The 27,055-nt window shown below is 45.0% G+C and overlaps 1 protein-coding gene across 1 annotated transcript in view; it reads right to left on the bottom strand.

Annotated features, from left to right (window-relative positions):
* Window positions 1-27,055, bottom strand: part of NDUFA12 (NADH:ubiquinone oxidoreductase subunit A12) — a 48,930-nt gene that overhangs the window by 17,419 nt on the left and 4,456 nt on the right. Inside the window, exons 2-3 of the mRNA XM_073620170.1 lie at window positions 18,091-18,173; window positions 14,198-14,285 (exon numbers count right to left, since the gene is read on the bottom strand). Coding sequence (XP_073476271.1) covers window positions 14,198-14,285; window positions 18,091-18,173 — 171 coding nt within the window. The remainder of the gene's footprint in view (window positions 1-14,197; window positions 14,286-18,090; window positions 18,174-27,055) is intronic.

Here is a 27,055-nt window from a genome sequence, read left to right as displayed (position 1 = left end):
CAAACCGACCCGAAAGTGCAGCTGCTTTAATTCCAGTGTGAAAGCCCTGAGCGCTTTCACACTGGAGCGGTGCGCTAGCAGGACGGGAAAAAAAAGTCCTGCTAGCAGCATCTTCGGAGCAGTGAAGGAGCGGAGTGTATACCGCTCCTGCCCATTAAAATCAATGGGACGGCGCGGCTATACCGCCGGCAAAGCGCCTCTGCAGAGGCGCTTTGGGGTGGTTTTAACCCTTTCTCGGCCGCTAGCGGGCGCATACCGACGGTAAAGCGCCGCTAACAATAGCGGCGCTTTACCACCGACGCCGCCCCAGTGTGAAAGGGCCCTAATAGAAGTCAATGCAAGTTGCCTGAAGTCTCTGTGAAGACTTCTCTCCTGTTTGGGCAGCCTGCCAAATCTGATAAAAGAAACTAAAAAGATACAATGTTTAAACTTAATATAAAATAGCGGTTGTTGCAATATTTTATGTCACACAGTATTTGCGCAGCGGTCTTTCAAACGCAATTTTTAAAAAAAAAAAAATACACCAATGAATTAAAAAAAAAAAAAACTAAGCAGTAAAGTTAGCCCATTTTTTTCATCCAAAAGTTTTGATTACCTGTTTTTGTGCATTTAATATTTAAGATAGTTTTTTTTTTTTTTAATCTAAATTATACATACAAGTGAACTGACTGGAGGTTTGTTTTGTTAAATGTTTAACCACTTAAGGACCAGCCTCGTTTTGGATTTTAGGTGTTTACATGTTTAAAACAGGTTTTTTTGCTAGAAAATTACTTAGAACCCCCAAACATTATATATGGTTTTTCTTCAACACCCTAGAGAATAAAATGGCAGTCGTTGCAATACTTTTTTTTGCACCGTATTTGCGCAGCGGTCTTAAAAGCGCACTTTTTTGGAAAAAAATCACTTTTTTGAATAAAAAAAAAAAATAAGACAACAGTAAAGTTAGCCCAATTTTTTTTTATATTGTGAAATATGTTACGCCAAGTAAAGTGATACCCAACATGTCACGCTTGAAAATTGTGCCCGCTCGTGGAATGGCGTCAAACTTTTACCCTCAAAAATCTCCATAGGCGACGTTTAAAAAAATTCTACAGGTTGCATATTTTGTGGTACAGAGGAGATCTAGGGCTAGAATTATTGCTCTCGCTCTACCGGTCGCGGCGATACCTCACATGTGTGGTTTGACCACCGTTTTTCATATATGTATCATATTTACATTAAAATGCAATAAAAAAAAAAAAAAAAAAGTCATTTAAAAAAATGTGCCTTTAAGAGGCGTGGACAGAAGTGACGTTTTGACGTCTCTTCCGCCTAGCAGTGTCATGGAGATGAGTGGGCGCCATCTTAGCCTCACTCGTCTCCAGACACAGGACGGAGACAGATGCGATCGCCTCCGCCACTACCGACGGCTCCGGTAAGCGGCGGAGGGCACCGGATCGCGGCGGGAGGGGGGGGCCCCCTCTCCCGCCACTGATAAAAGTGATCTCGCGGAGAATCCGCCGCAGGGACCACTTTTATCTGAAAGCCGGCCGCCGCACGAAAACGGGGATACCAGGGTTATGGCAGATAGCTGCTGCCATAACAACGATATCCCCATTCAAAGTTTGGACGTACATCGTCGTGTGGCGGTCGGCAAGTGGTTAAATGTAAAAAAATTTCTGTATCACTTACTTAAGGTTGCTCTCACACTGGAACGGGCAGGCGTTGACTGTAAAACACTGCTAGTTTTAGCGGTGCTTAATCGTCATTTTAGCGGTGCCATTCGGCTGCTAGCGGGGCGCTTATAACCCAGCTAGTGGCCGAGGAAGGGGTTAAATGCGCCGCTGCCAAAGCGCTTTGCAGGCACTTCGGCAGCGGTGTGCATTCATTTCAATGGGCAGGAGTGGTGGAGCAGCGGTATACACCACTCCAAAGATGCTGCTTGCAGAACTCTTTTTTAACATCCTGCCAGCGCATCCCCTCAGTGTGAAAGCACTCAGGCTTTCACACAGACTGCAGGGGAGCCGTTTTGCAGGCATTTTACAGGCGCTATTTTTAGCCCAAACACGCCTGAAAAACACCCCAGTGTGAAAGGGGTCTAACTGTTAGATTTTATGAGATGAAGGGGAAAAAAAAAAAAAAAAAAAAATCAGCCTAACATAACGGCCAAAAAAAAAAAAAAAAAATCGGCATCATATATTGGCCATCGGCCACCGCGATTTCTAAATATCGGCATCGGCCAGAGAAAAACCCACATCGGTCGACCTCTAAACAAAACATAAAAATTTTGTGTCTAGGGCCAAGAAACTCCAGACCTTAATCCCAGAACTTGTGCTCAATCCTATAGAGGCAGATGAACAAAACCCCCACAAATTCTAACAAACTCCAAGCATTGATTATGCAAGAATGGGCTGCCATCAGTCAGGTGTGGCCTAGAAGTTAAATGACAGCGTGCAAGGGCGAATTGCAGAGGTCTTGAAAAAGAAGAGTTAACACTGCAAATATTGACTCTGTGCATAAACTTTATGTAAATTGTCATTAAAAGCCTTTGACACCGATAAGGGAGAGCTCTGTTCTGACCCCATTAGCATAAACAACCAATTTGTTAAGTATTACAAACATCTCTATACTTTTAATGCCACCTTTACCAGTGAGGACCTTCACGATTTTTTGAACCAAATAGAATTCCCACAACTCTCAGAAGAGGCTCGTAATACATTAGATGCCCCGATCACTGTTAAGGAGGTCCAAATGGCGGTGAGGGCACTCCAGTCAGCAAAAACTCCAGGCCCCGACGGCTTACCAGCAGAGTTTTATAAAGCACATAATGATCTTCTTGTCCCTAAATTCCATAGCCTACTCCTGACGATGCTACGGGAGGGCTGCCTACCTCCCTCTATGTTGGAGGCAGTTATTGTAGTTATAGCCAAACCTAATAAAGACCCTACATCATGTGTCTCGTATCGCCCCATCTCGCTTTTAAACGTGGATGCCAAGATAACCACTAAAATACTTTCCACTAGGCTCAACTCGGTCATCCTCTCTATAATTCATGGCAACCAAACAGGATTCATGCTGGTTAAGGGTACTGACATTAATTTACGTCAACTATACACCAACATCTCTTTAGCCGGGAAAAAGGACCTCCCAGGTGTGGTGGCCTCCTTAGATGCCGAGAAGGCCTTCGATTCAGTTGAGTGGGAGTTCTTGTGGCAGGTCCTTGAAAGGTTTAACTTTGGTCCCAAATTTATCTCTTGGATAAAACTACTCTATAATAGTCCCACTGCACGAATCCGCACAAACAGGATACTTTCCTCCCCCTTCTCCCTGGGCAGGGGAACCAGACAGGGATGCCCATTGTCCCCGGGGCTGTTTGCCCTGGCTATTGAACCCCTGGCTATCCTACTTAGAGCATCCCCGATGGTTAAGGGCATAGCGGTTGGTCCTTTGACTGAAAGACTTTCATTATACGCTGATGATGTGCTGCTGTATCTTCCTGATGCATCTGCTTCATTGGAGGCGGCATTGGAACTTATTAACAGCTATGGATCTTTCTCAGGCATTCGGATCAACTGGACCAAATCGACCCTATTCTCATTATCTCGCACCCCGACCCCGGTAGACCCGAGGGTACCATTGGCCATGGTATCTAAGTTCAGATACTTGGGGATTGAAATACAATGAGATCCATCTCAATATTTAATAGATAATGTTTATCCGATCTTACAGCAACTTGTCACCAGATGTCAGACTTGGAAATCCCTTCCCCTTTCACCTGTGGGAAGGATTCATCTTCTTAAGATGACATTCCTCCCCAAGTTCCTTTAGGTCTTTCGTAATACCCCGGTTTCCATCCCTAATTTCTTTTTTGCTAAGCTGGATCAAATAGTTAACACATTTGTGTGGGGAGGACGAACCCCTAGAGTTGCCCGAACCACCTTACAGCTTCCCTTGTCGTTGGGGGGTCTGGCACTCCCCTGTTTCAAAAAATATTACTGGGCAGCGGTTGTTGTAACTGTTCGTTGGTGGTTCTCCCAGCCAAAGTCCAATCCAGCGGTTAACTTGGAGGCTGCTATATTGGGATCCTATTTGGCGCTGAGTAATTTGATGTTTAGGGGCCCTAAAGCACACCCAGACATGACGTCTTCAATGCACACGACAGTTAGAGTGTGGGAGCAAATGTCTAGGAAACTTACTGAACCAAATTCTGTATCCCCATACACGCCATTATGGGGTAACCCCAAACTGAAACATCTTCAAACAGTTCGGGATCCGGCCTTGTGGGCAGGATATGGGATAAAAATACTACAATATGTGATGTCAGAGGGGAGGATGCTTTCTTATGATAATTTGAAAAATGACTTTCAACTCCCCCTCATGAATGATATTTAGATATTTGCAATTGCGTCATGCGATACAGGCCCAATACCCGGCGGGATCACTTTACACTCACATGGAGTTGAGACTTTCCTGATTTCCAAAAACGTGGACCGCATTTTATCCTCCCTATATTTGCAGATACTAAGTGAAGAGCCATCTGGGGGGACTAAGCTTTTTGACAAATGGAAAGAGGACTTGCCTGCCCTTGCAGCTGACGATTGGGAGGAAGGACTGCAGCAGTACATTCCCCTCATGGTTTCGGCGAGAGAACGCTATATTCAGCTCAAATTTCTCCACAGAGCATACTATACGCCACAGAGATTGTCTAAAATATATCCGACATTATCTGACAGATGCCCGAAATGTAGTGGAGACCTAGGTACCTTTATACATGTCGTCTGGTCGTGCCTTATCATACAACAGTTTTGGTTAGAAGTTGTGAATGTTATTAATTTGGTGGGTAACCCGATTATCATATACTCCCAAAAGTAAGACAACCTCATAACTAATACCCATAAAAGATTGTTTGTGTTCTACGCCTCGTTCTATGCTAGGAAAACTATACTGCTTATATGGAAGCAGCCTGACCCCCCCCCCACAGTCGCTCAATGGAAAGCCTTAGTTAATTCCACACTACCACTTTACAAACTTACCTATATTAACTGCAAATGCCCAAAAAAGTTCTCGAAGGTTTGGGGTGCCTGGTCTCACCAGTAAGGTCGATATACTTTATTTGAAGTGTGCTGCATTCTTCATCTGCTGCGTCCCCCCCCCTTTCCCTGTCTCTCTCCCCCACCCCCTCACTCTCCTTTTTCTCCCCCCCCCTTCTAATAAAATAAAGTAAATATGATTAGCACCACCACCTGATTCTCAACCGAAGGTATTGCCACCCTACACTAGATACTTGAAAAGGCATTAACCTAAAGATGTGTATTTATGAATGTATTATTATTTATAATTCGTTTATTAAGAATTATACACAACTCTGTATTAGAATGACTTAAGTTAGTCTGATTTGAAATTATTCACCACAATTGTATATGCATATTATGTAGCAGCACTTTGTTGTTCTCTATTGTTATGTTATATGTTCAATTACTCTCCTTCTGGAGAAAATAAAAACTTTTCTGTTAAAAAAAAAAAAGCCTTTGACACTTATGAAATGCTTAGAGTTATACTTCAGTATACATAGCAACATCTGACAAAAAAGATCTAAAAACACTGAAGCAACAGACTTTTTGAAAATTAATTTGTGTCATTCTCAAAACTTTTGGCCAGGGCTGTAAAAAAAAAGCCTATTTTTCCACGCACACGTAGGCTTTTAAAGGAAGTTAGTGGCAGAATAATAAAAAACCCTAGTTAGACTTACCGGTAACGGTATTTCTACGAGTCTTTCAGGACAGCACCTGGAGAGAGCGCAGCTCCACCCACCTTTCCCAGGAAACACTGCAGTCAGTTTTTTTTTTTTCTTTAAAGACCGGACACTTCCACCATGGCCTCAGTTGTTCATAGAGTACCTCCAGCCATGCTGAAATTAGATAAGCAGAACATAGCAATAACACCACATTTTTATAAACCAATTAGGGCGGGTCATCGGTGCTGTCCTGAAAGACTCGTAGAAATACCGTTACCGGTAAGTCTAACTAGGGTTTTTCTCCCCTCGTCTTTCAGGACAGCACCTGGAGATGATAAAAGAGTACTTATTCTAGGGTGGGACCACCGCCTGCAGGACCTTCCTGACAAACGATTGTTCCGCTGCTGATAGCAAGTCCAACCTGTAGTGGCGGGTGAAGGTGGAGAAGCTTGTCCACGTGGCCGCTTTACAGATCCGACCTGGAGAGGCCCCTGCTCTTCCCGCCCAGGACGTTGCTATTGCCCTTGTTGAATGGGCCATTACCCCTGTTGGAGGATCAGCCCCTGAAGCTTTGTAGGCTTCACTGATCACCATTCTTAGCCATCTTCCTATAGTGCTTTTAGAAGCACAATGACCCTTGCGTGATCCAGAAAAAAGAATAAAAAGAGAATTTGTCTTCCTAAACTCTCTCGTAATCTCTAAATAATGGAGTAAACATCTTCTCACATCCAGGGTATGAAAAGCCTCCTCTTTAGAGTTGGATGGTGTAGGACAAAAAGTAGGTAAAACTATCTCTTGTGCCCTATGAAAAAAGGTTGCGACTTTTGGCAAGAAACCCGGGTCAGTTTTCAGCACTACCCGGTCTGGAAATATCAAACAAAAGGGTTCTATTATAGATAGAGCTTGCAACTCACTTATTCTTCTGGCTGAGGTAATTGCTACCAAAAGAAATAGCTTAAGCGTCCATAATTTTAAAGTCGCTTCCTGTGGGGGCTCAAAAGGTGTTCTGATCAACCCTTGTAGCACCAGAGATAAATCCCACTTAGGAAAAGATTTAAAAGGTACCGGCCTAAGCCTGGCCAATGCTTTGAAGAATCTAACTATAAATGGTTCCTGAGATAACTTTCTCTCGAGAAACACCGACAAGGCAGCTACCTGGACCTTCAGGGTACTGGCTGCCAGCCCCATCTCCATACCCTCATTGAGAAACTCTAATATTGAGGGCAATTCCTGTGGTGAACATTTTCTAGTCATGCACCAGGAATTAAACCTCTTCCATGTCTTAAAATAAATACCCCTGATAACCTTCTTTTGGCTACTTAACAGGGTTGACACCAGCTTATCCGAGAAGCCCCTTCCTCTTAGAAGCGGCTCCTCAGTAACCACCCCATCAGCCTGAGCTGGTTGATATTTGGAAGCTGAAGGGGTCCCTGGGATAATAGATCCTTTCGAAGTGGAAGAACCCAATGTGGTTCCACTGCCATCCTCTGTATGGTTGCAAACCAGGGCCTCTTGGGCCAAAAAGGAGCCACTAGGATCATACTTGTGGTCTCTCGTTGTAGTTTTTTCAACACCAAAGGGATCATTTGAAAGGGGTGAAAGGCGTAGCACAAGTGGAAGTTCCATGGTTGTGCCAGCGCATCCAATCCTTTCGCCTGATCTTGCCCGTTTAGTGAGTAATAGGCCTTCACCTTTGAATTCTTGTGGGATGCAAACAGGTCTATCTGAGGAGTTCCCCATTTCTCTGTTAATTCCTGGAATACCTCCTTGTTTAGACTCCACTCTGCCTCTAGTATCCTTTCTCTGCTTAGAAAGTCGGCCACTAGATTCAGCTCTCCTTTTAGGTGTACCGCTGTTAGGGACTTTACGTTGCTTTCCGCCCAAGATAGCATCTGAACTGACAAGGCTAGCAAGACCTTGCTTCTCGTGCCCCCCTGTCTCGTAACATATGCCACTGCTGTGGCATTGTCTCATAGCACTTGAACATGGTGACCCTGGACTATTTTCTCAAAAGCCCATAGTCCTAGGAGAACAGCCCTTAGCTCCCTCCAATTGGAGGATCTCCTGGTCTTCCTGTTTGTCCAATTCCCCTGAGCCATCTGTCCTTCCAGGTGGGCGCCCCAACCCCAGGAACTCGCATCTGTTGTTAATCTCCTCTCCTGGGGAAAACACCAGAGCAGGCCCTTGTCCAGATTGGAGTGACTCCTCCACCACCAGAGCTTCCTCTGAACTCGGGGGGATATTGTTATCATTTTTTCTAGGGACTCTCCATAGGACCAATTTTCCAAAATTGTCTGTTGAAGTTCCCTTGCGTGTAAATGTGCCCACTGTACTGCAGGTATTGCTGCAGTAAGGAGCCCCAAGACAGACATCGCTGCCCTGATAGAAACTGGCAGGTTTGTCTGGGTCTTTTTTACCGCTTTCTGAAGTTTTACTATCTTCTCCTCTGGGAGGTATATTTTCTCCTGTATGGAATCGATAGTGTAACCTAGAAACGTTTATGCCTGTGATGGGATCATGTTCGATTTTTCCTTGTTTATTAACCACCCCAGGCTCTCCAGATGACTCCTTGTCCTTTGAAGATCCCTCTCTAATATGTGCCTTGTTTTGGCAAATATTAGCAGATCGTCTAAATATGGGACAATCGAGATTCCCTCTATTCTGAGAGGGGCTAAGGCCTCTGCCAGAATCTTTGTGAATATCTTTGGAGAGGAAGACAGCCCGAAAGGGAGAGCTCTGAATTGCAGATGTATGATAGACCCTTCTATCCTGATCGCAAATCTGAGGTGTTTTTGTGATGCTGGGGCTATAGGCACATGGAGATATGCATCTCTCAGGTCTATGGATACCATAAAGCAGTTTAGGGTCAGGAGACCCTTTACCGAAAAGATCGTATCCATCTTGAACTTCTTGTACCTGACCGCTCTGTTGAGAATCTTCAGGTTCAGGATTAAATCTGAACTTGCCTGAAGGCTTCTTTACCAGAAAGATGTGCGAATAGCACCCCTGTTCCACTTCTTTGGGGGGAACATTTACTACCACCTTCTGCTGAATTAACTCCTGAAGAATTGCCGACATTGCTGTAAGCTTTTCTGAATCAATGGGAGCCTGAGTTATATAAAACCGAACCGGAGGGGGTTGGGCAAATTCCAGTCCGTAACCCTCCCTTATAGATTTGAGGATAAACGGACTGTCTGTTATCCTCTGCCACTGTGGGAAGAAGGTCTGTAACCTTGCTCCCACAGACGGAGGACAGTCACTGTATTTGGGGTAGGGGGGCCAAAGAGTACCCCTGACTTGCCCCTGCCTCTCTGAGACCTCCAAGGTCTTTTATATCCTGTCTCCTTTGAGTCTGAGGTTTTCCGAAAAGGACGAAAATTTTTGTTGCCCTGAGGAACCACCTTTTTCTTAATGGGGAAGGCCTTCTTCTTGTCGGCCGTTCTTTCAAGAATGGCTTCAAGACCTGGGCCAAAAACCAAATCCCCTTCAAAGGGTAAACCACATAACTTGGTCTTAGAGGCTGTATCCCGGTCCAAGTCTTGACCCATAGAGCTCTGCGCGTTGAATTGATTAGAGCAGATGATCTGGCCGACATCCTAACTGATTCAGCCGAAGCATCTGCTATATATCCAACTGCTTTCATAAGCACTGGTAATGTCTCCAAAAGATCCTTACGAGGTGTACCTGCCTCGATATGAGCTTTCAGTTGTTCCAACCAGTGCTCCAGGTTTCTGGCTACCACTGTTGATGCCATAGCTGGCTTTAGATTTGCTAGGGTGGAATCCCAAGCTTTCTTCAGCAGGGAGTCAGCCCTCTTGTCCATGGGATCCTTGAGGATACCCATGTCCTCAAACGCAAGGTCAGCGTTTCTTGACACTTGAGAGAAGGCCGCATCCAGTCTAGGCTTTTTGTTCCAGACCTGTGTGCTATCTTCCTCAAAGGGAAACCTGCGTTGAGGGATCTAGAAAAGAAGGGGGCCCTCTCTGGGTCCTTCCATTCTCTTTTAATTGTTTCTGACAGAAACTTGTGCACCGGAAACATGCTGTGTTTGACTTCACCCATGCCTTGAAACATTTTGTCGTGTAACGACAGCAGGGTTTTATCCTCTGTAATATTTAGAGTAGTGTGGATATTTTTTAGCAGATCATCCACCTCCTCTAGAGACAATTTGTATCGAGAAGAAGAAGATTCTTTCTCTTCCTCTGCTTCTTCCTCCGATTCCATAGCCACGCTACGATTTTCCTCCTCCGAGTCACTGTCACCCCTATATGCAGAAACAGAAGACTGGGAACAAGGTACTGAGCTGCCTGCGGCTGGACGTTTGTCAAGGTAAGATTTAAATGACTCAAAAGTATCAGCCAAATCCTTCCTAAACGAGCCCAGTAAATCCTGCTGAACCACAGGTGCACTAGGAGTGGTTTCCTCCTTCACTAAGTCTGCAATACATCCCTTGCATAACACTTTTGCCCAGGACTCTTTAAGCACATTTTTACAAGATGGGCATTTTCTTTTAACAGAAAAAGACGAATGTTCGGTCTTTTCTTTTGCCTTCTGAAATACACAAACAGATAAACCTATAAACAAACAGCATGCTGAAAAGGAAATGGAGGAGCTAACACTTTAACCCCCCCTCCTATACTCAGCCAGTAAATCCCCCCACAGATTTACTTCACAATCTTAAAACACATTTACTTCCTGCTTCAATACACAGGAAGAATGTTGCAGGCTCTTTAAAAATTTTTCCAAAGAGGGAACTAAAACATGCCCATAGAGTAAGTTACAGAGACCGCTGTCCCCGCTTACCTGGGCCTGGCTGACATTTGTGGCTCCTGCTCCTGCCACCACCGATTGTTCCTCCTCCATACTGTCAGGATTTGCAATGGTGTTTGGTGCTTGCTTTTAAAGTTTCCCGGTCCACTCGCCGCTGCGAGGGCCGGAAATGACATCAGCCGGAAGAGACCTGCCCTCCCCTCCTGCATTCCAACGGCCGGAACCGGAAGCCGCGTCGCTAGAGGCTCCGCCCCCGGCCGTAGTGACGCGCTCGCCACCGGAACCCGGAAGGCTAAGCTTTGGGGATGAAGAGGAGACGCCGCTCCTCCCTAGCTAGCCGCCGGTCTGAAGGAGCGTGGACCCCCAGCAGCCTGACCCTCGCCGGGTATGAAGAGGGGAGGACCCCGGAGCAACCCCCGCACGTAAACGGAGGAAGCTGGGCTGGCCTGTGAAACAGAAAGAAAACAACAACCGGTATGCCCCAAACTCTCTCCACCTGGAGACGGCGCAGCACACCCCTGGCTCCCTGCAGCGCTTCCACCATGACGGAGGAAACACTACAACTGAGGCCATGGTGGAAGTGTCCGGTCTTTAAAGAAAAAATAAAAAACTGACTGCAGTGTTTCCTGGGAAAGGTGGGTGGAGCTGTGCTCTCTCCAGGTGCTGTCCTGAAAGACGAGGGGAGAAAATGAGATGATGATGATAGAGATAATGATAATGATAGAGACACACTGCCAGTGCACAACCCTTACTCCTGTAACCAGTTTTCTTATCAAGGTACATACACTATCATCCAAGCCAATGCACAATTGTAATTTTATGAGGCACTGTATTGAACGCTTTAATGCAAATACAGATATATTACACCTACAGGCATTTCTCTATCAAGATTACAGCTTATGTCCTCATAGATGGTTAACAGGTTGGTCTGGCAAGAACAATATTTCATAACTCCATGCTGGTTACTAATAAACATTACCCTTTTTTAAACAGCAAATTCTTGGATAGGTTCACTTATCATCCCCTCCAATAGTTTACTACTACTGATGTTAGGGTTGCCTGGTATGTAGTTTCCAGGTATACTTTATATCTTGGGTACAAAAAATGGTCTGTTTTAAACGCATACTGTTAGACAGGTTAATCTGGTTGGTCACAGGCTGGTCGTTAAGTAGAGCTTGGAATTCTCCTTGGATTTTTTGTTATACTTTATATCTTGGCCCTTTTTTGAATACTGGCTTTTCACCAATCAGCTGGTACCATTTCAGTCTTTAACCGGTTCCCGCCCGGCCTATAGGTGAATGACACCAGGTCCAGGCCTCTTGCCGATCCGGGTGGACGTCATAAAATGCCCTCCCGGATCACGCCTTGTGTGTTCCCGTGTAGTGGCAGGATGACTGATCACTGTATGGGCCTGCTGACGATACCATGTGACCACTGTAACCAATCACAATAGGTCACATGACAGTTGTAAACATTGGATGGCTTCCTTTGAAGCTATCCACTGTGTACAATTGAGCTGCTAGCTGTGATTTGTCACAGTGATCACATGGTACAGACTGGACTAATCACAGCCTATGCCATGTGATCATGATCGATTTCATTCAGTAAAATGCTTGCATATAGCAAAGTAAACAACGTTAAAAAAAAAAAAATCAATCACTTACCCAGAGTAGTACAATGTTACTATTATATTGCTCTGGTCAAAGTGTAAAAAATAAAACATTATTAAAAAAAAAAAAAACGTTTTTCCCCCCAAACTCGTCACCAGTCAGTGTTCCTGATCACCGCCTCACCCATGTGTAAAATATATATAATTTTTTTTTCTTTTTAATGTCTTTATTTTTCCCAAAAATTATGATAAAATAATGACATTCAAAAAACTGGCCATGCCTCTTACTAAACACCATGGACTGTCTATTTTCCAAAAATAAGTAATTTGGGTTTTTTTGTACTGTCATGACATTTTTGGGCCTCAAGAAATTAGATAGGCTGTCATTACATCAGGATTGATCAATTTTTCAGATATATACCATAGTTTGTGGACTATGTAACTTTCCTGCAGACCAAATAATATACACTGATTTGGGTTATTTTCAAAGAAATGTAGCTGTTTATCAAGTCTTTTTTAAACACTGGTTTCCGTTAGCCACAAGGCTACATTCCGTATTGTGTTACCAACTATACAGTCTTGTTTATTATACTCCTCCTGTTAGTTTGTAAAAACTGAGGAGAAGAATGCATTTAATACAACTGCTTTCTCCTTGTCAATTGTAACTAACTTCCCCTGATTATCCTTTATGGCGCCAATATGTTCTGATCTTGCCTTTTTACTATTATTTCATAAAGTTTTTTTTTTTTACTCTCCTTCACTATGCGTCTCTTGTGGTCTATTTTAGCTGCCTTGATCACGCTTTTACATTTCATACTGCACTGTTTGTAATGTTGGAATACAGACGGTGACCTCTTGGTCTTTTTTTTGTCTCATTTTTTTCTCCAAAAAAAAAAAAATTAACAGTGCACTTCCCGGTATGTAATTGTACCTAAGCACTCCTGTGTTTACATTATAAGGAGATCTGGAGTGAGATTTGGTAATGTCATTACTGTGCTGCTTGTTGGCGGGGAATGTGCACAGCATGCATTTCCCTGCATCCTCTTTCTTTACTTTTTTTTTTTTTTTTTTAATAACAAACCATGTCATACTTACCTCCACTGTGCAGTTCATTTTGCACAGAGTGTCCTGGTCTTTCTCTCCTGGGTCCCTTAGCAGTGCTGGTGGCTCCTCCCCACATCGAGTGTCCACGTTGGAGAAGGCTCTCCTAAGGTGGACACTAATGCCGGCACGCTCCCGAGTCCTGCATCTGTGTAAATTCACACAGAATGCAGGACTCAGCCCTGCCCCCCCCCCCCCGGCGCCGCATCATTGGATTTGACTGACAGCAGCAGAAGCCAATGGCTGTGCTGGTATCAATCTATCAAATCAGGACACGAGACACCAGCTAGAGCTGGTGTGCTCGTTCTCGGCTGTAGGATGACAGCGTTCCAGGTAAGTAAACCGGGGGGGCTGCAGCACTACAGAAGGTTTTTCACTCTGTTGCAGTGGATTCGCACAGCGCAGCCCAGATCCTCCTCTTCTCGGGTCCCTCTTCTGTGCTCCTGGCCCCTCCCTCCTGTCGAGTGTCCCCACAGCAAGCAGCTTGCCATGGGGGCACCCAAGCCAAGTCACAGCTCCCTGTGTCCATTCAGACACAGAACCGTGGCCTGGCCCTGCCCCCTCCCTCTCCTGATTGGCTAGCTGACTGACAGCACCAGGGAGCCAATGGTGCCACTGCTGTGTCTCAGCCAATCAGGGGGGAGAGTCTCGGACTGCCGAGACACTCGTGGGCATCGCTGGACAGAGATGGGGCTCAGGTAAGTATTAGGGGGGGCTGCTGCAAACTGAAGGCTTTTTATCTTAATGCATAGAATGTATTAAGATAAAAAACCTGCTGACTTTACAACCCCTTTGAATATTTCGCCCACCAGTTATCAGATTACCCGTCATCATCAGGAAAGCAGATCTGATAGGAAGATAAGCCCTATACCTCTCCTGAGCTGACCACAGTGAAGAACAAGGCAACAAAAATAATTTCGGGGTGGGGAAAAAAAAAAAAAAAAAAAAAAAAAAAAGAACCCTCTGTTACAAAAATAACTGTATGTAGAGTAACATGCACTTACCATTCAGGGGGCACCATGCTTCCATCCAAATTCCAATAAGTATATTTTCCATTCATCTCAGATGTGTAATCGACCCACCGGTGACGTCCTGCAAAGAAATGGACAATCTATGATTTAGATTAATGACATTTTTTTTTTAATTAATGTTTTTTCTATAGGCATGTGCAAATGGGTAGTTGTAGCTGCTGGGTTTACTGTAGTATAGTTTCCCTAAACAGCTGGGGGAAAGCTATAGGTCTCTGGTTCCAAACACAAAGCTCCCTTGTGTCGGGTACCAGATAAACAAAAGTCTAAGTTTGTCCCAGTGCTAGCTACATTGTCATGATGGAGTAGTTTAAATTAAAGCAAAAACAATTGCCAGTTTGAAGGCTCGTTGACCTTACAGTAACACTGCCCTCTCAAATGTCAGCCACGGCTTACAAGTAAATGGCATTAGAAGCTGCCAATCAAAGCTCCCTTCTTCCAGCTGCAGGTAGAGTTGGCCTTCAACTCACAGTACCAAAACTACAAAATGTATTAGATGAAATACATTGTAGATAACCTAGGACTGCATTCCAATGATTGCGTTAATAGCACATTTGTTTTTTTTAACTATAGGGAACCAGTGAAGATGGCCATCATCTATCTGAAAGCTGTCACTAAGTGATGATAGTACCAGGACAATACTAATGCAGATTTTTCACTCTGCGAGAGACTTACTGTACTAAAACTGCAGTGTGCAAAATCTGGTGCAGCTGTGCATGGTAGCCAATCAGGTTCTAACTTCAGCGTGTTCAATTAAGCTTTGGAAATTAAAACCTTAGAAGCGGATTGGTTTCTATGCAAAGCTGCACCAGATTTTGCACTCTCCAGTTTTAGGGGTTGATTTACTATGTGTGATGGCAAGTTTTCGGGAAAATTAATGTGATACGATGATATATGGTTGTAAATGTAAAAATTGCTATGTGCATTAAAGCCCCTTCATGGTTTGTTCATACTAGCTGCATTAGCCAATACACATTTCTTTATCTGTTAAATCTGATGGACTAGAGATCTGGAATGTGCATAAGTTTGGGTGCTGTTAGTAGTTAGTAAGCCACATATTCCAACGGTTTCTAGTAGCCAGCTAGCAGTCATTTTGATCTCGATTTAGGATATTTTTACCCATTACAGCAAAATGCCTTTAGTTTAGAAATATTCTAAAAGTGTTCGTAAAGGCAGAAGATTTTTTACCCCTTCATGCATTCTATGCATGAAAGTAAAAAACCTTCATGTAGCTTCCCCTGCAGCCCCCCCCCCCTTATTCTTACCTGAACCTGATCCAGTATTGTGCATGAGAGCCGAGGCTCTCTCCTCATCGGCATACATACAGAAGTGGGAGCCATTGGTTCCCGCTGCTGTCAATCACAGCCAGTAAGGTGGGGGCATGGCCGAGCCGTGCTCTGTGTGTTTCATAGACATACAAGGTCGGCTCAGGAGTGAGCATGCACAGGTGCCCCATATCTTGAGAACAATATCTGGCAATGCCAAGAGATACAATCGAATATTCAGTGACAGGGTCAATGTGACAGGGTCAATATGACATGAGTGCCCTGAGCCATGTTATCTAAAATTAAAAGTATTACAATATCAACAATACCTTTAGAACAGTAATAAGTGGAAGTGGTCATGGGTCCTAATACTAACGGCCACTTAAAAGAAACAGTGTGGGTAAGCTCCATTATCAATAACTTTAGCTATTAGATAAATGTAATGGTGCTACGAAAAGCCTTAATACTCACAGTACATAAATCTCAAGTATCTGCAATCGCACAGGAGTAGTTGCTGGCCCACTTTTGAAGATAAAATGCCTGTCTGGTTTCAGTACTTTTAAATCATACACCTGGAACAAGCATACTGTAAATGAGTATCAGTAAAGTATTGGATGTTCCATGTGTCTAGATTTGTTTTAGGTCTGAAAAGTAAAGTGGTATTAAACCACAAAAACAAAAATGTAATATATATTACAGCTTACCAATCTTAAATATGGTGGCTGCATTTATTTTTTTGCTTTTCGGCTTTTTTTTCCCATTATTTTCACATGGCGACCTTGCCAGTAACATACTCTCTGTCACTTCACTTAAGATGAAGGAGCAAAGGAGACACCTTTTTATTTAGATCAGTGGTTCTCAACTCCAGTCCTCAGGACCCACCAACAGGCCAGGTTTGCAAGATAGCTGAAATACATCACAGGTGATATCACTTGCTGCTCAGTGATTGCAGTATTCTAGTCTGCAACTCCCCAAGGTAATACTTAAAATCTGACCTGTTGGTGGGTCCCGAGGACTGGAGTTGAGAACCACTGATTTAGATGGACTCGACTAACAAATTACAGTTGAACTCCAGCTAATTCTTCTTATGCAGTCACAGCTAGTTTTTCCCCCCTTTGGGATAAAGGTTGTATATAAATGAATAAAAGCTGATCATTTTAAGCACTCTGTCAGCCTTCCAACTGTCACTGTTCCTGGTCTGGTAAAGGAAGCAGAAAACAACATAGTGGCTGAATCAACAGGTGAAATTTAAGGGCAAAAGCCTAAAAAAGGAAAGCAATGCAGTCACTGAATAAAGGAATTGGTAAATGGCAATAAAAAAAATTGGGGGGGGGGGGGGGGGGTTTAATACCACTTTAAAAAACACTGGAGCCAAAGTGCATGACAGCCAAAGAATTAACATTTTCAAAGCAGAGGTGAATGGCAGCCCATGACATTTTCTCATGACAGAGCAGCTTGAAACCTGCTTTTTTTTTTTTTAAACGGTCTTTCCCTCATACTGAAAATGGTTTCCAAATATTAACCTGTGACCTGGCGCAAACCCTTTTTGGGTCCAACCGGCCCAATTCTGCTCTGCCCAATACCACAACTGAGGAACTAAAAATGTTAGGGTCAGGGGCACTGATTTGCATGGTTACAGTGCCTTGAAAAAGTATTCCTACCCCTCCCCATCCAGTCTGACAGAGCTTGAGCTATTTTGCAAAGAAGAATTGGCAACAATGTCACTCTCTAGATGTGCAAAGCTGGTAGAGACATCCCCAAAACGACTTGCAGCTTTAATTGCAGCGAAAAGTGGTTCTACAAAGTATTGACTCAGGGGGGCTGAATAATTATGCACGCCACACTTTTCACATATTTGTAAACATTTTTGAAAACCATTTATTCATTCATCTTTCTTCCATTTCACAATTATGTGCCACTTTGTGTTGGTCTATCACATAAAATCCCAATAAAATTTACGTTTTTGGTTGTAACATGACAAAGTGTGGAAAATTTCAAGGGGTGTGAATACTTTTTCAAGGCATTGTATTTCCTTCCTAAAAGTCACAGCTTGTGAGAGTGAGAGAAAAGTGTAAAGAGGCAAGAGTTATTGGCCTTGCTATTTCCTGCCTATTGTCACAGCTTAGTGACTAGAAATGTGAGAGGCAGAACCACTGACTGGGAGCTCAGGCAACCAATTAGTGCCTCTGCCTCTCAGTCACTAAGGCAAGCCACAGGTTGCAGGAAAGAAAAAATGCTTGATTCCCCCCTCCCATCAACACAGTCAGTGTTGGCAGTAATCACATGCTAATAGACCATGGACTTGGATACAATCAGCCTGCCCACAGATGGATCGAATCTCAGCTGGTCTCTGCTGAACCAGCTGAGATTTGATCCATCTATGGCAGGCTGAAATCATGACATTGGGCAAGAAGTAGCAAGGAACCAGGGGCCTATTGGATCTCAAGGCTCCTCTTCAGATCAAAGGCGAGTACAAAGGTGCTACTGTTTGCTTTTACACAGCATGGGGGAGGCAGATGGAAGTCAGTTTCTCAATTAAAGTACTCTTAACATCTATCAAAAATATATTCTTTAAAAAGTAAAACAGCCAGTGACTAATCTTACCAAAAAAATGACGTTTGTCTTCATAATATTTATTGCCATACTTATCCACACCAACAAGTGTACCAGTTTTCAGTTCAGCAGACCTGCAAATATTTAGAAAATAAAATCAAATTAGAAAATTACCTAAACACCATCAGGCTTTCTTTTATAAAGCAAAAGCTGGCAGACCACATCCCATGAAACTGAGAAACAAGGATACAATTGTGAATTTTTCCTTAGAAAAAATTTCAGTGTGGGCATTCCTCTTCTTACTTTGTTTTTTTGGAGTTCTCTAGAGCTTTTCTCTGTAAACCACACAACCCTTTGACTTGGGAGTGTGTGCTGACTAGGACTGCTGGGCCCACACCGCGCACGATATCTTGCCCCCAGGGCACAAGTTCATGGGCGGCCTGGATTTCACAGTAAGTGGGTTGGATGATGCTGGGTATTCAACCCTGAAAGATTAGTGGTGACTTTTTACTTTTTTTTTGAATAGAGCCACAGTGGGGGTAAAGCCTAGTATACACAGGATGAATGTTGGGCAACATCAGCCGGTTCAATGAAAACAGGCCAACATTCGGCCTGGGAGCAAGGCAGCTAGCTTCTGTCAGATGAGCATGCTGGAAAACCAGTAGCGGAACGGCTCCCAATCAGCGTCCTCAGCCAATGGCGGGGGGCTGTCCCATGTCAGGACACAAAAGAACAGCAAGGGGAGATTGCTGTATTAATGTCGGATTGTCCATATAGCGGCTCTGACCGTTGGTTTGAAGAAAAAAAAAAAAAAAAAAAAAAAACAAACTAATGGTGTGTATCAGGCTTAAGTATTGCAGCCATAGCTGGTTTTTTAACATGCTGAGCCACTGATTTTTTTTTTTTTTTAATTAGAAATGTAAATGTGGGCTTTGAAGGCACGTTCACAGGCGCCAATTTAGTGTGTGGGCTGGTGTCTGTTTTGTTGGATAATAAAACGCACACTGTTTTCATTTTCCATGGGTTAACTTTATTGACAGTGTAGAAAGTTACACCCCATTCAAGTCTCTGCATTGCGGCATGTTGTGGTGACTTATGCCCCGTACACACGGTCGGATTTTCCGATGGAAAATGTCCGATCGGAGCGTGTTGTCGGAAATTCCGACCGTGTGTGGGCTCCATCGGACATTTTCCATCGGATTTTCCGACACACAAAGTTGGAGAGCAGGAGATAAAATTTTCCGACAACAAAATCCGTTGTCGGAAATTCCGATCGTGTGTACACAAATCCGACGGACAAAGTGCCACGCATGCTCAGAATAAATAAAGAGATGAAAGCTATTGGCCACTGCCCCGTTTATAGTCCCGACGTACGTGTTTTACGTCACCGCGTTTAGAACGATCGGATTTTCCGACAACTTTGTGTGACCATGTGTATGCAAGACAAGTTTGAGCCAACATCCGTCTGAAAAAATCCTAGGATTTTGTTGTCGGAATGTCCGAACAAAGTCCGACCGTGTGTACGGGGCATTACAGTGCCATCTGCATCACACCGCAATTTACACCAGTGTTGTGGTATGAATAGGATGCACACAAAATATTTGCTTTTCTAGTGCCTTTGGAGCGACTGGTGTTGATCAGGTGCAGAAAAACGCCATTCAATACACATAGAATGAACAGGCCCTAAAGATACAATGCTTTCTATTTTAAATTGCTTGATACTTAAAGTACATATACTTTAAAATGAAAGTATAGCTAAAACCTCTTAACCACTTTGCCCCCTTCCTGACCAGGCCATTTTTTTGCGATATGGCACTGCGTCACTTCAACTGACAATTGCGCGGTTGTGCGAAGTTGTACCCAAACAAAATTGATGTCCTTTTTTTCCCCACAAATATTATTATACCGGATTTACAATATAAAAAAGGGAGACAATACAGTTATGATACAATAAAATACAAGAGGATTAAGAGGGCCCTGCTCAGAAGAGCTTACAATCTAATAGGGTGCGGCAGGTGGTACAAAAGGCTGTAACTGTGGGGAATGAGCTGATGGAAGTGTTAAAAAGATTAGCAATAGAAGTGATATTCTATTACTTCAGGCGATCCCTGAAAATTCATCTCTTCAGATAGGCTTCCCTGAAGAGATGAATTTTCAGGGATCACCTGAAGATAGCAAGAGTAGGGGGGGATAGCCGGACAGGTTGAGGTAGCAAGTTCCAGAGGATGGGAGAAGCTTTGGAGAAATCATGGAGACTAGCATGGGAGGAGGAGACGAGAGAGCTTGAGAGTAGGAGGTTTTGAGAAGAGCGGAGGGGACGGTTTGGGTGATATTTGGGGACAAGGTTGGTGATGTAGCTTGGGGCAGAGTTATGAATGGCTTTGTATGTTGTGGTTAGTATTTTGAATTTAATTTGCTGGGTGATTGGGAGCCAGTGTAGGGATTGGCAAAGAGGGTCGGCAGACACTGAGTGGTTGGTAAGGTGGATAAGTCTGGCAGTAGCATTCATAATAGACTGAAGAGGGGATAGCCTATGGAGAAGGAGGCCAATGAGAAGGGAGTTGCAATAGTCAAGGTGAGAGATAACAAGGGAGTGAATGAGGAGCTTGGTGGTTTCATTTGTTAAAAAGAGGCAAATTTTAGAGATGTTACGGAGGTGAATTCTACAAACTTTTGAGGGTAGGGAGGGGTTGAAATCCATCAGGTTTTTTTTTTTTTCACAGAGATGCAACAGTAACAGCCCTTTCACACTGGGGCGGGAGCCTTAAAGCACCACTATTTGGGTGGGAGCGGGGCGCTTTAAACGCCCTAGAAGGTATTAAAAAAAATAAAAGGTTAAAAGCGACCGCGTAGCTCTGCTGCCGAAGTGCCTGAAAAACCAAGTTAGACTTACCGGTAACTTGTTTTCCAGAAGTCTTTCAGGACAGCACCTGAGAGATAGCGACTCCACCCACCGGAAACAGGAAACACCTTCTTCCTCCAAACTTTAAAGGGAGGCGCCTCCCTACCATACCTCAGTTGTAGTAGAGAAGACCTCCGGCCCCGGCTGGAACACATAAACACATACGTTAGTCACAGCATAGTATATACAATACAATAGGGCGGGATGTTGCTGTCCTGAAAGACTTCTGGAAAACAAGTTACCGGTAAGTCTAACTTGGTTTTTCCCAAGGCGTCTTTCAGGACAGCACCTGAGAGGATAACAGAGACTTACCCCCTTAGGGCGGGACAACAGCTTGCAGGACCTTTCTGCCAAACGCCTGATCATTAGCAGATGTGAGGTCCAGCCTGTAATGTTTCACGAATGTGTGAAAACTTGACCAAGTTGCCGCCTTGCAGATTTGTTCAGGGGTGGCACCAGCTCTCTCTGCCCAAGTGGCCGCTAATGCTCTTGTTGAGTGTGCAGAAATTCCTGCAGGAGGAGACACGCCTGCATGCGAATAAGCCTCTGAAATGGCTAGCTTCAGCCACCTTGCTAAAGAGATTTTAGAAGCCTGGCAACCTTTCCTGTTGCCTGAAAATAACACAAACAGAGAATCTGAACGTCTAAAGAGCTTTGTCCTTTCCAGGTAACATAACAAAACTCTTCTAACATCCAACATGTGAAAACAAGTCTCCTTCTCCCCTACTGGGTTGGGGCAGAAGGTCGGAAGTACAATGTCCTGAACACGATTTTGTACTGAAGCTACCTTTGGTAAGAATTTCTGATCTGTTCTAAGTATAACCCTATCTGGGAAGATAGATAAATAGGGTTCCTTAACTGATAAAGCATTAAGCTCACTGATCCTTCGTGCAGAGACCATGGCAATCAGAAACACAGACTTAAAAGTGAGATATCTAAGTGGCGCTTCTTCCAAAGGTTCAAAGGGACTCCTTGTTAGAGCCTGGAGGACTATCGACAGATCCCATTTGGGAAACAACCTAAGTGGTGCTGGTCTGGATCTCGTAAGGGATCTGAAAAATCTGGTTACCAATGGATCTGAGGCCACAGATCTTTCTAGGAACACTGCTAGCGCAGCCACCTGTACCTTCAAGGTACTAACTGCTAGTCCCTTGTCAGCACCAACCTGTAAAAATTCCAGAATGGTAACGAGACTCCCTGGGTCCTGGTCAGATGAATTACACCACGTATTGTAAACCTTCCAGACCTTGGAATAGATATTTCTAGTCACCCTTTTCCTACTGGATAATAGCGTAGAGATTAACCGGTTGGAAAAACCTTTGCTCCTTAAGAGCTGCTCTTCAGATACCAAGCAGTGAGCGCCAAAGTGGCTACCTCTGGGTGATTTACCGGTCCCTGAAATAGTAAATCGTGCCTGAGGGGCAGATGCCAATAAGGCCTGACCGCCATTTTCAGAACGGTTGAAAACCAAGCCCTTCTTGGCCAAAAGGGCGTGATTAGGACAACCGGTACCGTTTCCCTTTGAATTTTCCTTAATACTAAGGGAATTAACTGAAATGGGGGGAAAGCGTAGCAGAGATGGAATCTCCATGGATACGCCAAGGCATCTGTTCCTAGTGACCCGTCGTGATTGCTTAGGGAAAAAAATTGCGGAACCAAGGCATTCTCCTTTGAGGCGAACAGGTCCACCTCTGGCAGCCCCCACTTCTCGACAATCATGGCGAAAACCTCTGGGTTCAGCGACCATTCTGCTTCCCGAATGGGGTTTCTGCTCAGGAAATCCGCCACTCCGTTCAGGGATCCCTTTAGATGGACTGCTGATAACGACAGCAAGTGTCCTTCTGCCCAACGGAGAATGCTCATGGCTAGTACTTGCAGCGATTTGCTCCTTGTACCTCCCTGCCTGTTTATGTAAGCCACTGCCGTGGCATTGTCTGTTAGTATTTGAACATGCTGGGCCTGAAGCCCCTGAGCAAATGACTTCAGAGCCAAGTCGATCGCCTTGAGCTCTCTCCAGTTTGAGGACTTGGTTGCCTCTTTCCTGGACCAGTTTCCCTGAGTGAAACCTTTTTCTAGGTGGGCTCCCCAACCCCAGGAACTGGCATCGGTTGTCAGCCTTTTTTCGATTGGAAAGGCCCAGACCAACCCCTCCGATAGGATATCCTGCCTTTTCCACCACCATAGTGACCTCTTCACTTGGGTTGGAACTCTTACCTCTGAGTCTAGGGATTCTAAATTGTGATCCCAAGATCTCAGAAGAAAAGCCTGCAGATGTCTGAAGTGTAGTCTTGCCCACTGAACAGCTGGCATTGACGAAGTCAGAACCCCCAGGGCTGACATGACCAATCTTACCGTCAGCTGCTGGTTGGTCTGCAAAAAAGACACTGTATCCTGGATTTTTCCTTTCTTCTCTGAAGGAAGAAAAATTTTTTGGCTTACCGAATTTATTATATACCCTAGAAACCGAATCTCCTGAGATGGTTCCAGGGAAGATTTTTGGAGATTTAGGATCCAACCTAGAGACTCCAAATGGCTGCATGCTCTGCTTAAATTGCTCCTCAGCTCCTCTCTTGAGGGGGCGAAAAATAGCAGATCGTCTAAGTAAGGAATTACTGCGATTCCCTGAAGACGCAGCGGAGCTAGGGCCTCTGCCATTACTTTGGTAAAAATTCGGGGTGCGGATGATAGCCCGAAGGGTAGGGCTCTGAATTGCAGATGCTGAATTCTGCCTTCCAACCTTACCGCCAACCTGAGAAACCCCTGGGACTGGGATGAGATTGGAATATGCAGGTATGCATCTTTTAAATCCACTGACGCCATGAAACAACCTGGAGTCAGAATATTTCTGGCGGTGAAAATTGAGTCCATCCTGAACCTTCTGTATTTGATGGCTCTGTTTAGTGGCTTTAAATTTAGAATTAAACGAAATCTTCCTGTTGGTTTTTTTACCAGGAAGACATGTGAATAGAAGCCCTCGTGCCATTCCTCTGGTGGCACTGGGATTACTACACCCTGTTGCATTAGTTCCTCCAGAGAGGATTTCATGGCCAGGGCCCTCATTGGATCTCGAGGAGCATTTGTTACCAGAAACCTTCTTGGGGGGCTTCTGGCGAACTCGAGAGTATAACCCTGCGAGAGAGTGGTCAGAATAAACTGATTTGTAGTTATCACTGACCACTGCGGAAGAAACTCTCGTAATCTTCCGCCGACCCGCAGAGATGAGTCATTGTGAGTTTTCGGCCTGTGAAGGAGGACGGAAGAGAATTCCACCTTTGCCCTTCGCCTTTTGCGCAGACCAATTTTTCCTCCTGCCCTGAAACTTACTTTCCTGCTGTTGCTGCTGAGTTTTTTGAGGTCGAAAAAGACGTTTTGGGGTCTGCTTTTTCTTTTTGACCGGAAAAGACTTCTTCTTATCGGCAGTTCTGTCTAGGATATTATCTAGATCTGGGCCAAAAAGAAGGTCACCTGAAAAGGGGATACCACAAAGCTTACTCTTTGAAGCTGTATCACCTGGCCAGGTTTTTAGCCATAAAGCTCTTCTCGCAGCATTTGCTAAAGCTGCAGACCTAGCTGACATCTTGATAGCTTCAGCCGAAGCATCAGCAATATAAGCAACCGCAGAAATCAGGGTAGGAAAGGAATCTAAGATCTCCTGCTTGGGGGAATCTGCCACTATATGAGATCTAAGTTGGTTCACCCAGTATTCCAGATTCCTGGCTACACAGGTTGTGGCCATTGCTGGTTTTAAATTGCTCATGATTGATTGCCATGATCTTTTGAGCAAAAGATCCATGCGTTTGTCCATTGGATCCCTTAGAACACCCGTGTCTTCAAAAGACAGGTCTGTGGATCTTGAGACCTGTGAAAAGGCCGCATCCAACCTGGGCACCTTATTCCACACCGCAGAAGGGTCCTCCTCAAAAGGGAAGCGCCTTTTGTGGGCTCTGGAAAAAAAGGGCTTTTTCTCTGGATCTTGCCATTCTTTAGTAATGGCGTCCGAAATGACCGAATGAACTGGAAATGTTCGCCCCTTAGGCTCATTTAACCCTGCATACATGCGGTCATGAAGAGATAACTCCTTCTTTTCCTCACTTAAGCCAAGTGTAACATGGATAGCCTTAAGGAGTCCGTCTACCTCCTCTAGGGAAAGCTTAAATTTGGAAGGAGCCACCTCCGCTTCCTCACCCTCCTCCTCCGAATCCTTAACGGAAGGAGTAGGGGACTGCTCTTCCCTGATAGGGGGGCCTTCAGGTAAAACTTCTACCATGGGGAAAGAAATAGAACCCTGGGAAGCCTCAGAAGTGGATGGCTGACTAGCAGCTGGATTAACTAAAGAGTCACGAAAAGTCTGAATCGTGGCGTATAGCTCCTTCTTTACAGAGGCAACCAGATCATCACAAACCGAAGCTGATTCCTCCTTAACTAAAGAAGTGATGCATGTACTGCATAAGACTTTTTTCCAATTTTCTCCCATTTTGGCCCTGCAAGAAGGACATCTCTTTTTTGGGTCAGAGCTTTTAGCCTGTGAGAGAAAAAACAAAAAAGGGAAAAAAACCAGGGGACCTTTTAGTGAGACCCGGTCTCAGCTACACAAGAATCACCCACAGGTGCACTAAGAAGAAACCAGTCAGCCTCCAGTGCCCAGACAGGCCCCTTGCCACTAGGGGGTAAGAAAAAAGAAAATAGACCAAACCCAGGAAAAGGAAGAAAGGCAGACTTAAACTGCTGCTCCTACCTGAGCTTTACTGGCGCCTGTGCCTGTCCCCACCGCTGCAGACACTGAGTCCTCCATCTCTGGTGTGCAGCTCTCCACCTGTGGCTTCATATGCCGCTTCCGGACTCCCATAGTGCATCTGCACCGGACCGGAAGCGGAAGTAGGCGCCAGTTCCTGTCCTCCCTCCTCCCCTCTCGCATCCACGCCGGAAATGACGCTTCTGCTGACCCAGTGACCCGCCTTGTCACTTCCGCCGCGCCTGCCGGCCAAAAAAACATGGCGGCGGCGCACGCGCACCGCCGCTCCTATGACCGCGCGGATCACCGGGTCTACGGCTCTCCCCGAGCACCAGGAGGGGAAGAGGAGCCCGATTGCTACCGCTGCCAAGGCTTGGGTAGGCCGGGAGGACAGCGGGTCTCCAAAAAGGAGGAAAAAATGAAAAAGAAGCCCTGTCTCCCAGGCATCTGAGAGACCTTGACTCCCCTTCAAAAAGATGTTCCCTCCGGGCCGGAGGAAACACAAAAACTGAGGTATGGTAGGGAGGCGCCTCCCTTTAAAGTTTGGAGGAAGAAGGTGTTTCCTGTTTCCGGTGGGTGGAGTCGCTATCTCTCAGGTGCTGTCCTGAAAGACGCCTTGGGAAAAACACTTCTGTAGCGGAGCTACGCGGTCGCTTTTAACCTTTTTTTGCTCATGCATTCCAATGGGCAGGGGCGGTGGAGGAGCGGTGTACAGGCCGCTCGCAAACCGCCCCAAAGATGCTGCTTGCAGGACTTTTCCTAACGTTCTGCAAGCGCACCGCCCCAGTGTGAAAGCACTCAGGCTTTCACACTGGGACTGCAGATGAGGCATTTTTCAGGTGCTAATTTTAGCGCTAAAGCGCCTGAAAAATGCCCCAATGTGAAAGGGGTCTTAGTCAGACACCTAGCTTTACAAAGTAAGGTAAATTCCCCTTTAGAGAGTTATTACCAGTTGCCCCTCAACTCTCCCCTCAATAAAGGAAACATCACTCTTCCAGGCCCCCTTCAGTGATGGCTGCAGGCCCCATTCCCAAGAGGCGAGAGCCTAGGGCAGTGTTTCTCAACTCCAGTCCTCAAGGCGCACCAACAGGTCAGGTTTTCAGGATTTCCACTATTTTGCACAGGTGATTTGATCAGTTTTCACTGCCTTAGTAATTACCACAGCCGTTTCATCTGAGGGAAATCCTGAAAACATGACCTGTTGGTGCGCCTTGAGGACTGGAGTTGAGAAACACTGGCCTAGGGGTTTCCCGGGGACCACTAAAGGCTGGTGTCACTCTGCATATTAGGCAAAACACACTTACTGGGCCCTGACTTGCTCCTGCCTGCAGCCACCTGTGCTGCCTCGCCATCCTCTTTTTCCATGAGGTGGGTAACAGCAG

This window comes from Aquarana catesbeiana, linkage group LG03 (assembly GCF_042186555.1).
Source record: "Aquarana catesbeiana isolate 2022-GZ linkage group LG03, ASM4218655v1, whole genome shotgun sequence".
Classification (NCBI taxonomy): domain Eukaryota; kingdom Metazoa; phylum Chordata; class Amphibia; order Anura; family Ranidae; genus Aquarana; species Aquarana catesbeiana.
This window is presented reverse-complemented; position numbering and strand designations above follow the sequence as displayed.